General features: G+C 44.5%; 2 protein-coding genes across 2 annotated transcripts in view; one reads left to right on the forward strand and one right to left on the reverse strand.

Annotated features, from left to right (window-relative positions):
- Positions 1-12: 12 nt before the first annotated feature.
- Positions 13-2,346, forward strand: MAD2L1 (mitotic arrest deficient 2 like 1). The gene is made up of 5 exons (XM_064711642.1): positions 13-129; positions 297-443; positions 526-646; positions 925-1,028; positions 1,521-2,346. The coding sequence occupies exons 1-5, from the start codon at positions 48-50 to the stop codon at positions 1,691-1,693; spliced, it is 627 nt and encodes a 208-aa protein (XP_064567712.1). The 5' UTR covers positions 13-47; the 3' UTR covers positions 1,694-2,346.
- An 814-nt stretch (positions 2,347-3,160) lies between these two features.
- The window catches only part of RPL7L1 (ribosomal protein L7 like 1), a 29,938-nt gene continuing 20,167 nt past the window's right edge, over positions 3,161-12,931 (reverse strand). The window contains 10 exon segments of the mRNA XM_064711641.1: positions 3,161-3,432; positions 3,689-3,901; positions 4,075-4,184; positions 4,424-4,561; positions 4,698-4,861; positions 6,406-6,514; positions 6,655-6,751; positions 6,754-6,784; positions 6,787-7,149; positions 10,205-10,291. Of these exon segments, the coding sequence (XP_064567711.1) occupies positions 3,693-3,901; positions 4,075-4,184; positions 4,424-4,561; positions 4,698-4,861; positions 6,406-6,514; positions 6,655-6,751; positions 6,754-6,784; positions 6,787-7,149; positions 10,205-10,210 (1,227 nt within the window). The 5' untranslated portion in view covers positions 10,211-10,291 and the 3' untranslated portion in view covers positions 3,161-3,432; positions 3,689-3,692.

The following is a 12,931-nucleotide window of genomic DNA, read 5'->3' on the forward strand; positions in this document are numbered from 1 at the left end:
GCGGGGGCGGGGCCGGATTCGAACCGGGCGGCGGGGAAGCGGCGGCCATGGCGGCGCAGCAGCAGCTCGGCCGGGAGCACCAGGGCATCACCCTGCGCGGCAGCGCCGAGCTCGTCGCCGAGTTCTTCTGTGAGGGGGCCGCGGGGACCGCGCTGCGAGAGAGGGAGGGGGAGAAGGAGGGTGGGAGGGGAGGTGAGGGGGTGGGAGGCCGCGTCTTGCGGAGCGACATGGCCGCCGGCTGGGGCCTGGGGTGGGTGCGGTACACATCCCTTTCCCTCTCCGTCTAAATCGTGCAGCCTATGGAATCAACAGCATCCTGTACCAGCGGGGCATCTACCCCCCCGAGACCTTCACCCGCGTGCAGAAGTACGGGCTCACCCTGCTGGTCACCACGGACCCCGAGCTGGCTAACTACCTCAACAACGTGACCGAGCAGATGAAAGGTGCGGGCCGGCGGCCGGGCCCTCCCTGCGGTGTCCCCGCCGCCGCTTCTCGCCCCCTAAGCGCTGCCCTGGCTTCTTGCAGAGTGGCTGTACAAGTGCATCGTGCAGCGCCTGGTGGTGGTCATCTCCAGCATCGACAGCAGCGAGGTCCTGGAGCGGTGGCAGTTTGACATCGAGTGTGACAAAACTGCAAAGGATGACAAGTGAGTACAGGGGCAGGCACAGGATCAATGCCATGGACTTGTGCCTTCAAACTTTTCTCAGTGCTCTACCCTCTGCAAACCAGTCATTATATAACTGAACACACAAACAACAATAAAGGCAGAGCAGCTATCACTTAACTTTTTCTAAAGTGTCACTACTACTCTAAAAATACTGTAGCAAACTACCAGAGCTTAACAAAGAGAACTGTATTTAGAGGAAACTGTCTGCACAGCAGAAGTTTCAAACTTCTCTTACCAGAGTTTTCTTATTTTTCCAGTGGACCACGGGAGAAATCTCAGAAGGCAATTCAGGATGAAATTCGCTCTGTCATCAGACAAATAACTGCCACAGTAACCTTCCTGCCACTCTTGGAATCTGCCTGTGAGTATCCCAAACTGCACTAAAGAAATAAAATGCTTTTGAAAAACCTCAGTAACTTTCCAACTTTAGAAAATATTTTCTGGTTTTCTGAGGCTCTTTGACTATTACACACCGTGTACCATCAGGTTTGTGAGACAGTACGTTGTTAGACTGAGATCAGGACAGAACTCTGGGTGGCTTAATGAACTTGAGGAAATTAAATATGTACGCCCTGAGGAATACAAGTTTTCATGAATAATTTGTTCCTATGAAGTGTTATACAGCACTCATTTCCACAGCATTTTAACACACTTTAAAAAAATTTACAACACAATTTAGTTTTTGAGAAAACTATAATGGCCTCATATGAATATCTTATTTTAACGATTGTTTGTCTTCACATAACTAGTATCAGTGTAACTTCTGAAAAGCTTGGTCCTTGTCTCAAGTTCTAGAAGATGTACTTCAAACCTGCCATCTCCTTATGGTGAATTTGTTCTCCCTTGCCCCCAGGTGCCTTTGACTTGCTGATCTACACGGATAAAGATCTGGCAGTGCCAGCCAAGTGGGAAGAGTCAGGACCACAGTTCATAGCCAATTCAGAGGAGGTTCGGCTGCGCTCCTTCACCACCACAATCCACAAAGTCAACACCACGGTGGCTTACAAGAAGGATTCTGTTCCCTAAGATGCAGGGGCAAGTTTTGTCCTGTCACCTTGTATAGTTCCTGTTCATCATGCAGCAGCTAAGCTGTGAGCACGTCATTGCTGTCCTCCTGATAAAGCACGACACAAAGACAACATGCCTGTCTGTGAAAATGTGACACTAGACTAAGCTGGCATCATTTCTAAAGAAATTTTAAGGTCATAGTCAATTCGTACTTTACTGTATGAGATAATCCAATGGTGTGTTAAAACCACTGCCTCTGCTAGAAAAACTGCCTAAATCTGGGATTAGCTGCTAGAATTGTGTTCAGATCCTGTAACTTTGTATTTTAAAATTATTTTTAAACTACACTCTGTTAGCAGTCTTAAATTCTCTGCAGCAACTAAAATAATCTCACTCCTAGTGTGCCAGTTTTCATGTTAGAAGCCTGGGCTGTTTCATTACCAGAAATAACCCAAAAATGAATCATCCAAACAATTCTTGTACTGCTCTACAATGGAAGCAGCTGTTTATCAGGAAAGCTTTAAAGACATGAAACCTTGTATCTTAATGACCACTGGGCTCTAGTTCTGGGGACAAAGTTGTTTTGTGTACGTCTGTAGTGTCTGTCCAGCATTTTCTATGTTTCTATTCTTGTTTTACAGAATAAAGCTTCTAGTTTTATAGTGTTCTCTAATTCAGAATCTGCAGTCCTTTGTATTTCAGATGGTTTTATGAATGCTACATCATGAAACAGTTTATAACTGCCACCCAAGTAACATCCAAAAGGCATCCTTCTTGTTACTTAACTGTTTCCTTCCTGAGTCTCCAAGTGGTGTGGAGTCCACAGGAAATCCATTCATGGATTAACAGTTTGCCCCCACCTAAGTCTTCAAATAACAGTTTAAACAGTCACAGTGAACTCATGACAGTGCCTTCTGTATTTGTTGAACATCACTGGACTCTTCATGTGTCCTTACCCATTTCTGTAGTGGAAGAAATTAGGGATTTAAATGTCTGGAACTTTCAGACTCTTCCATGGTTTTCTTCACTTGCTTCACTAAATTCATTCCAGCCAGAGTGTTTGACTGGTTTTTCCACTCTTTTACAGTGATGTAGGACCTTCTGTTATAATAATATAATTTCAGAAGTTTATTTTAAAAACATCAATTACATATACCTCACCCCATGACTGTATTACAACCTTTTCAGGCTTTCCTATTTCCAGGAAATAATTCCCCCCAACAGTCCCAATCCAGCAGATGTTTAAAAGAGGAAAAAAAAAAAAAAAAGTCTTGCCCAAACAAGGGCTCTGAAAATCAGGAACACAAACCCCTTAATTTTTTAAAAATAAATACAATCTAGGTACTTAAAAAGTGACATTATTCACTGCTAGGGCTTGTGCTGCAGTAACAGAAGAATACCTTGGTGTTTTCTTTTACCTGTCAGCACAATTGTGACTCCACTACCCCTTCACCCCCAGAAGCAGGTGCACATCAAAGAGTGAAGTCTGCAGTAGTGAGCATAAAACCACTTATTTTACAGAGATGCAAAAGTGAAATTGCTCCAAGAAGCTCATTCTTGTACCAAACAGAATTTATCTTCTTCTTTAAGAGGGGCCAGCCCAAAGCCCATCTCCATCATCATCATCTCTGTGTTTCTTCTTTTATAGAGGCACCAGTCAAGAGAAGTTGCATACAGATCACTCCACGTAGATAATGTCCATGAAAGGATCATGTGAAAAGGAACAGGTCATAGATCCTGAAGTTTTCACAAAAACCCTGCAGAACAGGGAAGAAAATAAACAAGAAAGTAATATTATCTCCCAGGAACCAAGCCTTCATGGAGGTGTCCACCAGCATGTGCTGATTCCTAATGGGACCCACACTTGATTAGTTGCCCCTACTCTGAGGTCACTTTTGCAGAGTGACCATCAGAAGCAAGGGAGCACCCCCTTGATCTTCAAAGGCAGCTGGTTGTCCTTAGGACAGGGAATGCAGGGTGAGCCTCAGAAGCAGCCCAGCAGGCACTGCTCACCTGACTAGTTGAGCTGACGGATGAGCTGGTTGATGGCATCCCCTCTGAAGCCAGGCTTGCCCATCTCCTTGAGGAAACCCACTCTGTTCCGCGACGCGTGCCGAGCCACCGACAGATGGAACGGCCACAGAAAGCTGGTCACTCTCCTGAAATACTTCCCAGTGGAGTAGATTTCATGAATAAGGTCTTCCAAGCAAATGATACCACAGCCCCCTGCATGAGAAAAAAAAAAAAAAGAGATGTCCAGCTGTATCATCTTTCCCCACACTAACTCCAGAATTGCCAGACCTCCAGTTTGGGAAGATTTTGTCTCACCCTTTCAGGTCAGACTGTAAACTCTCAACACCTAACTCTTTTCTCCTCAGTTTTCTCACCCTCTTCCTCACCTAAATGTTCCTCTATCAGCATGTTGTCTGTCAGAGGTACCCTCTTTTTCTTGATCTTGGCTTGGCCTCGTTTCAGGATGAGCTCTCGCACAGATTTCAGGTTAGGCTGTCTGTACAGGAACAAAAATCAGATTCTGTAACAGACACACAGGATGCAGAGGGAAGCCACCCCACTTCTTTGTGCAGAGGTGGTAAAGTAACAAAGTCATGTCAAGAACAATGAGAACAGAGACAATAACAAGTTTTAGACATAAAGCTGATTAAGTTGTGACCATTCCTGGAGAAGTAAAGAATCTGTGATAGCAACTGGAGAAGCCAATGACCCCCAGGTCAGGGGAGGGGCACGTACCCCCACGCCACGTAAGGCTCCACGATCCGCAGCATCTTCAGCGACAGCGGGCTCAGCTTCACAAACACGCCGGTGTAATTCTTCTTCAGCCGCAGCAGCTCAATCACTCTTCTCACCCTCTTGGTCACCCCCTTAATGCTGAGCAAAACACAACTTATGAGTAACCACTTTCTCTAAAGGCCTCACATCACCTGCAAAGTGATGTCTGGGCTGATCCCACTGCCTTGGTGTGGAAATGACACAACAAAGGGCAGCAATAAGGGAAGGCTCTCACTCCACAATCCTCACGACGAAGGCCAGCTTGCTCTCCTGAGGCACCGCTGCCGACCCAGGCCTCTGCTCCATGCGCCTCAGGCGGGTGTCATCCCGGCGTTTGCGCCATGAATCCCGAACAAACGTCTCCAGGCGCCTGAACTGGATCTGCTTCCCCTTCTGCTGCTGCAGACAAAAGGAAAACAAAGTGAGGTTTACATCTCAAAGGCCAAATGAAATGCAGAAGTAGTGAACAATGTCCTTACAGCTTTGGAAGCAATAAGAAAATAAATCTGATTATCTAAGCCCAAGGGAGGCAGAACTGAGGGACAACACATGAATTTACACACAACTGTTATTTATGAACAGTTAACAAAGAGTTTTTCCCCAGGAAAAATATAAATTAGGGAAAAGACCAGGGAAGACTTCTAGGCAAAGCTACACACACAGCTCAGCAATGACTGGAAAAGCCAGAAACAGATGCTACAGCAATACCCCAGTGTGACTCAAAATTACCCTCCAAGAGAAAGTAGCTGCATTTAAAGTCAGTTCCTATACTGACACACATGCAAGAAAAACTTCAAACATTCAAGTAACTATTAAATATTGCTGATTTAAACAGAACATCTGGCTCATCTGATAAAAAGTCTTTTCATTGTTACTAGGAAATGGAAAGCTCCTTTTTAGAATTAAACAGATGTTTAAATGTCTCCCTTTAGCTTAGGAATGAGTACATCCACCAACACTTATAGTGTTTTCTCATATGAATAGGACTTCAAAATGCACAGCATTACACAGTTATATTTAGGATACTGTATTGGTTAAACAAGCAGGCCACTTTAAATTAAAGAATTTAATGTTGTGTGTCTTCTGTTCTATTTCACCTCACACATCACCCATGAAATTCATTTGAATTTTCAAAACAGGCAGACCTAATAAAAGTCTCATCACTAAGATTCTTTTTGCAATGACAATCTTAAGGAGTGGCTATTTAATATTATTGCTTATGCTCCCACCTTGGAAATACAGCAAGTTACTGATGCTCTTAAAAATGTAAACATGGTATCAAACAAAAATGGCAGGAGTTTTGCACACAATCCCACAAGATTCACTGGGAAAGCTTTAAGACAGACACCTACTGTATTAGCTGGGGTACATCAGAACAGGCCTGAGATTGGGAATTAGAAAGGTCTGCTGTGCTCTGCCAGTCTGGAAATGGCACAATGTGCACAGGATGTGTCTGCACTAGGACATGTGCGACCCCTCAGGCAGAAAAGGCTTCACCATGACCTATGCTGCTCTAACAGAGAAATAACTCTAAAGGCACCCTCAGAAAAGCATGGCTTCCATGCAGGGTTTCAACACTAAGGTGGTTTCAGTAAGCGAAATCCCAGGGCAGCAGAGACAACTCAGTAGCGCTGCTGTTTCCCACATGTGGCTGCAAACACCTGAGCACCACTGATCCAACAGGAACAACTCACAGTCTTCCACTGATTTGCTTCGGTGTAATAACCTGTACTATTCTGTCCTCTTTACAGGGCTCAGAGACTCACGGAGAAGAGGTTGAGGAACTCAAGCCCCCCTCGGAACCCCGAAGACGATCCCTGCCCACCCGCGGTGCTCGGACACCCCCTCTCTGAGGGGCCCGACCACTCGGACGGAACCGTGACTCCCTGCGGAGGAGGACGAGCTGGGGCTGCAGGCCCAGGCTCTGCCGGGACCCTCCGTACCTTGCGTTTGTTGAGCAGCGCCTGCTTGGCCTGGGTGGCCTTGATGGCCAGGTACGCCTTCCTCTTCTTCAGCAAGTTCTCCGGCACCAGCGGGATCCGCCGCCTCGGCCTGCGGGCGGGACAACCCGGTTACATCCCGATCGCATCCCGCATCCCGACCCCTCTCGGGCAGCCCCCGTGGCCACCCCCAGGCCGCGGATGACGGCGGATCCCGCATGCCCTCCATTTTTCCCTCTATGCCGCACTTACTCCTCCAGCTCCGCCATTTTGCCGGGTCAGCTATGCGCATGCGCGCGGCCGGGGCGGAGCCATGGCCGCTCTCCCTCCGGCGCCGCTGGCCCGCGCGGGGATGGCGGAGCGCCGGGAAGCGCCGGACCCGGAGGGACGGGACGGGACGCGCTGCTGGCCGGCCCTGCACTCGCCCAGGGGCATCCACAGGCGGCGAGTCCGGGACAGGAGCGGCCGCGGGGACACGCGGTGTGACAGCCGCATCACCCGCAGGGGGTGCCAGAGCCTCACGCTCAGCCGGTGGTGCTGGGGCTGTGCTTCTGGTGCGGGATGGAGGAGCGATGTGTGACTTTTACGCTCTAAAATAATTCTCATTTCCACTGACCGCGGTGTCCTCTCACCGGCGGGGAGCTCCAGCCCTGCCGGGAGGTTCGGTGGTGCCGGGGTTCCGCTGCTCACCTCGGCGGTGCTGCAAACCTTTACAACACTCCAGATCAGCCACTTCTGTTTTGACACCTAAAACATCAAAATCTGTATTTAGGAACTCGATCCCAAATGCCAGGAAGACCAAGCCGTCTGTGAGCAAACCCTGCTCTCGTATCCATTTTTTGGACACGAGAGTTAAACAAGCTCATCAAACAGATAATCTGAGATTTTCCCCATAAGTACGCAAATTTCACCTTATAAAAAGAGCTGCAATCCCTAGTAACTCACAACAGAGCAAGTTGTGAGTTACCAGGGATTTAAATTTACAGATGAACATTTAAATGTAGTGATGAACGTGCTTTGTTTGACAGGAGGGAAATGCAGACAGGCTCTCGGGTATTCCATCATTAATGGCCAGGAAACAATAAATCAGTAAACATTTGAAACGCTGTTGCTATGAAATATCTACCAGCACAACAGCATTCTGAGGCTGAGTTGCTAAACTTCAACCAGTGGTTATATAGTTTTAATGCATGGATATTCAAATGCCCCTGTTTTCAGGGATACCCAAGAAAAGGGTTCCCATTTTCCTGGACAGCAACCTGTTGTACACTGGTCTTCAGCACTCTGAGCTTCTGCACACAAAATTTTAGGGGTCCGATTCCAAAAGACAAGTCAGGAGATGAGGTGGGATGTCAGAGGTCCATGAAACTTCTTATTTTCTCATTCCATGGGTATGAAATGCCATTAAATTTATTTCAAATCCCACAAAATCTTTATTGATGCTGTGTGCAGTCTCAAATAAGTCCATCACTCTCATCATTGAACTATGCCCCACTCTGAGATCTGTCTGTAATAAATTCTTTACAAAAAAAGCCAAAGAAATTATATTTTGTTTATTTCACTGCTAATCTAATCTTGGGAATATTTAGATAAGGAAGTGCCTTGTGATCTCAAATAATGCCTATTTTCAGACCTTTTAAGAAAAAAGTTTACACAATTTTGAAAGATGCCCAGGAACTACTCCATACACACACTCAAACCAATAATTAATAGAGAGAAAACCTGGGTGATCCAAGACTTTCTTTCATGAAAATAACAATCATAAGGAGATAGACTAATATTTCATTAAAACATTTTGGAAAATCACTGTGGATAGAAGCATGGGCTTATTATTTTCAAAATAAGCTTCCTTAAGACAGGCATTTTTGTCAGAAATCCTGCCAATTCACTGCAAAAGGAGCAATGTGGGTATAATGAAGGATGAGACTAACATAGATGTGTACCCTCAGTTTGTGGCAGCTAATATGTCAAATTGAAAAGCTTAAAGCATAAAACTTGTCTTTGTGTCTCCCTAGAAAAAAAAAATTAAGTGGAGAAAACCAATTCATTCTTTAGTGCCACTAATTTATCAGCATTAATGGAAAATATTACAGTTTCAAAAGCTCAATTTTATAATAACTGTTGTAAATAAGTCCTTGGAAGAAAGGCAGGCTACTAATAAAGCCCTGGCACTATCCACAATTATTGTCTCTGGAAATTAGATCTGGAGTTTGAAGTTACAAATATTAAATTACAAAATATCTGTAATTTATATCTGTCAGAATGTTCTAACATAGTCTAAAAGAGTGGCAGTACCTATTTACAAGTTTCCAAAGTGAAACATTTGTAAGAATTAAAATGTAAATTGATTTTCTTTTACTTCTAATGCACTTGTAAAGGCCTGGCTAATGAACCTGAAATAGAAAAACTGTTTTGCAATTACAATAAACAGCAATGGAAATAATTTATTTTTCTGTGTTGTCTATAAGTGAGTGCACATAGTGGCTGCAATTTGAGTGTACAACAAATTTAATTGTATCTTTAAAGAAAAGTGGAGGTAAAAATAGACATCATTATATGTGGGCTCCACAGGTCTCCATGACCTCTCTCCTTCTTCCACAGGGATGAAAAGCTGCATTTTATTTGGGAGAAAGACCAAATCAATTATGTCTGAGATGAAAGACAGTGAGAACAGAATAGGAGTCTCTCCCACACTCAGTAATTGGGAATCCTACCTCCTACTAGATTACTTTTTAATTGAACTTCTGAGATAATTATGCTATTTAGGTTGTGGAAGCATATTAATAAGTACACCACAGCATAAAATATTCATAAAGATACTACAGACTGGGGAGCCATAAAAAGAGATAGAAGGGAATCACCTAATGAGGGGGTTTATCATGTCAGTGTAGACAACTCAATAGAAGATGCTTTCTATGGACAGATAATGTTGTCTGTCCTAACCCTCAGTGATTCTGATACAATGGTGGTGGCTGGCGGATAATAACTTTTATTCTTTTTTTAAAAAAACTAAAGCATTTGATTATTTTTATTTTATGGCCCCAGTTACTGACACTGCTACATAATATCCCTTTGCAAGTTCAGTCTTGGAGATGAGGGAAACAACAGAAACAGAAATCAGAAAAGGATTAAAACATCACAAGTGAGAAGTGACCTGCAGTAATTCATATGAAATCACAGCAAAGTAGTTTCACTGGTTTGCAGCAAAGCTGTGCCCTGAAGGAAGGTGTGGCCCTGAGTGCTGACAGTGCAATAGGACTATAAAGGTCCTCTCACTTTTTTCCCCTCTTACTTTATTAGGGAAAGTTCTGATTGGAATATTTGATTTTGCCTGCAATTATTAGTGACAACTCCTCAGTCAAGATAAAGCCAAAGAGTGTCAGTATTTGGCCAGGTAGTACCAGAGAGATGGAGGAGGAGGGATGTCAGTGGTCACCTGTAGCTCTAACCCAAGAAGGGGGCTGTGTTTCTGCTTTGTACCACAGCAGAAACAAAGGAAGGGAGGAGGAACTTGCAGGATTCTCCTCATGGCACAGCAAATGTTACAAGGCTGAGTGCTAAGGCAGTGAGACAGCAAATAAAAATCAGTAAATTAAAGTGCAGCAATGTTTCACAAATTTTTCTATTAAATTGTGGGCTCAAAGTGAAGTAATAAGCTTGGGAGTAGGATTTTGGAATTATTAGAGATAGGTAAAAATATCAGCTTAATGCTTAGGACAACAGAACAGTAATTGAAAATTATTGGAGAAGGTGTAAAGAACAAAGCAGAAACTGATTCCACAGCATAGCTTCTCATACCCACCCACATTTTGGATGCTTCAGCTTTGGTCAGTCATCTTTCTTCCATCTGTCCATCCCATACCTCCAGCCACCTTCCCCCAGGACAGACCTGGAAAAGATTCAAAGAAAGAAGATCAAACAGGGAATAGTTTCCATCTGTGGAGCAGTTACCATAAACTGGACCTGCCAGCTGGGAGAAAGGTGCCTGAGGGAAGATAAAATAGTCAGTAAAAGGATACATGCTGGGATAATTGCTCCCTCTTTCTTTCAGCACAAGAAGAGAACTCAGATGAAGGTAGCAGGAGGCAGGTTCACAGCTAATATTTTGGTATTTTCAGCACATGAACTTGTATTGAAGAGCCAGACCTCTTAGCCACAGCAGGAGTTACATATTCCAGCCATGCATTCCCACCCACCTGCCCCCTCCCCAGTGGATCTGGCCTTTCTGCTAGCTCAGCTCTAAACTTTTCATTCAACTGAAATCTATCCCAGTTTATATTTGTCCTTGCTATTCTAGCCCAACAGTAGGAAAGGCAGACAGAAATCAGTTTCTTTGCCTGCATACAGAAGGGCTCATTTAATCTGAATGCCCTCCCTTCTCCCCTGTTCAGCTGCACTGTGTCCCATTTTCCTGCCTTTGAAGTCCATCCTTTCCAGTCTTTGAAGAGCTCTGCATAAATGAATCCTGTTCCTGCAGTGATCTGTTATCAGCACTGTCTAAAAGCTAGAAGAATGAGGCAGATCTGCCAAAAACCTGAGGAGAGGTGGAATAAGTGAGAAGGGAATCAGTATCTGTGTAGCTCTGGGCTGCACTGCCCAGACCACAGCTGTGGGGAGCAGCTGCAGCAAGCAAAGCCCAGCTTCTTGGTTCCAGCACCCTGGAGCATCACTGTCCAGCTGCAACAGTGATCCATCAGCGGGCAGACTGAGACTGCAGGGGCACTCCATCACCTGGAAAAAAGGGGTATGAGATGGGGGAAACGCCTCAACAATAAACCACAGAAATCCAAAGCAACAGTGCTGCTCCTCTGGGCTGTGCTCAGCAAGACTTGATTCCTCTCCAACAGTTTTCTATAAGGCCTTTCTGTATCAGATGCTGCATTCTCACATCTGAGAGTTTCTGACCCAAAAGACTTAGGAAGAGCTCCTGAAGAAACAACACATCCTGTTTCTAAACCAGTCAGCAGGATAACAATCCTGTCTTGCTAGTTACAATTTTATATCCACATATTAACTATATTGTGATTTTTTTTGTACATTGTATAGATAAAGTAAAAGATTCATCATCCTTTTTTCCTAATTTTAATAGTAAGAAAAGCTTCTTCCTGTGAGTACACAAACCCAATAGTGAAAGAAAACACCCAGGTGCAGGTGTGCTTCAAACAAATGTTAATTATCAAAGTTACCAAGTAATTGTCAAAATGTTAGCTGTCATCTCATTGCAGGGGTTCTATATTGTTGTCTCCTTATCACAAAAGTTCCAGACCCTCTTGGTGTTCCTGGTAGGCAGCCCCTCACAGCACTTACTCTCTCTTCTTCACACAGCAACCACCCAACTCCAGTTAGTTCCCTTCTCACCCAGCCACCCCACTCTTTTACAGCACTCTTCTTCTCATTGCTTACAGCTGTGGCCTGTTAAAGTCAGGCCTGTTACTAATCTTTGATAATTGGCCCAGCTGCAACTCCTTAGGGGTAAGATTATTTTCTGCACTATCCTAATTTTTCTTATATTCTATCCCCCTACAAATGTTAATTCTCAAAACAGCATCTCCCACCTTGGCACCTGACACACTGAAGTTATAGCTGAAAAATGCTGAAAAACACATGCTCTTTTTTTTTCTTTAAACCAATTTTGTCAAGGCACTGCCTTTTATGTAAGAGTTGGTGCTATGTGACGAGGCAGAGCTAATTAGGCAGGTAGGTTTTATCAAAGAAGAGAAGGCTCTTAAATCTGCAGCAGAGGGAAGAACCTGACCTACTTTGTGTATACCCTGGTGCTTTTATTTCAGGTGTTTTCACAGTCTTCCTAAATTCCCCATATAGCCAATGTAGAAAGGCCTTGGGTATTTTCATAGCGCCTAATTTAATTGCTTTAACTCAGGTTTCAGTATCTCCCTGTCAAAGAAAAATCATTCCTCACAGCCTTTTAGACAGGAGATGGAAATGAATACCTTCAAACTCACTACATTCCCCAGTCTTGAAATCTGTACTCAGAAACACTTTATTGTGAAGAAATGGGAAACGATGGCTTCTGCATCTCTCATTCTCTTCAGCTCCAGACTGGCTCCCTTTCTGGGAGATAAGCTTGAATGACAACACGTTATCTGCAGGATTCAGGGTAGAGATAACAAGGTGCAGGGTAATGGATTGACCAAATGCACTGCTGCAATGTGATTCTGCTTCTGCTGTCAGGAGAAACGTGGGCAGGAAGAGGTGCCCATTCCAAAGCTGGGGCTGGAGCTCAGCTCCAGGAATTTACCACAGCTGTTTCCAGCTCCTGGCAGGGCAAGCCCTGGCACTCCCCTCTCCTTCCCTTTGTACCCTCATTTCCATGTGGAAAAAGTGGATGTGCAGGGCAGGAGAAGGCCAGGAAACATTCCTGCCACATCCTAGTGAGGTTTAAGAACTGCTGACTACATTGCAGCACAGACCTGCATAGCCCAGGATGTGCTCTGGCCCCACTATTGCATTTTGATCCAGAAAAGGATTTAATTCAAAAAGGTCATTTCTTCATGGATACTTCAGAACC

Source organism: Zonotrichia leucophrys, chromosome 4 (genome assembly GCF_028769735.1).
Source record: "Zonotrichia leucophrys gambelii isolate GWCS_2022_RI chromosome 4, RI_Zleu_2.0, whole genome shotgun sequence".
Lineage (NCBI taxonomy): Eukaryota > Metazoa > Chordata > Aves > Passeriformes > Passerellidae > Zonotrichia > Zonotrichia leucophrys.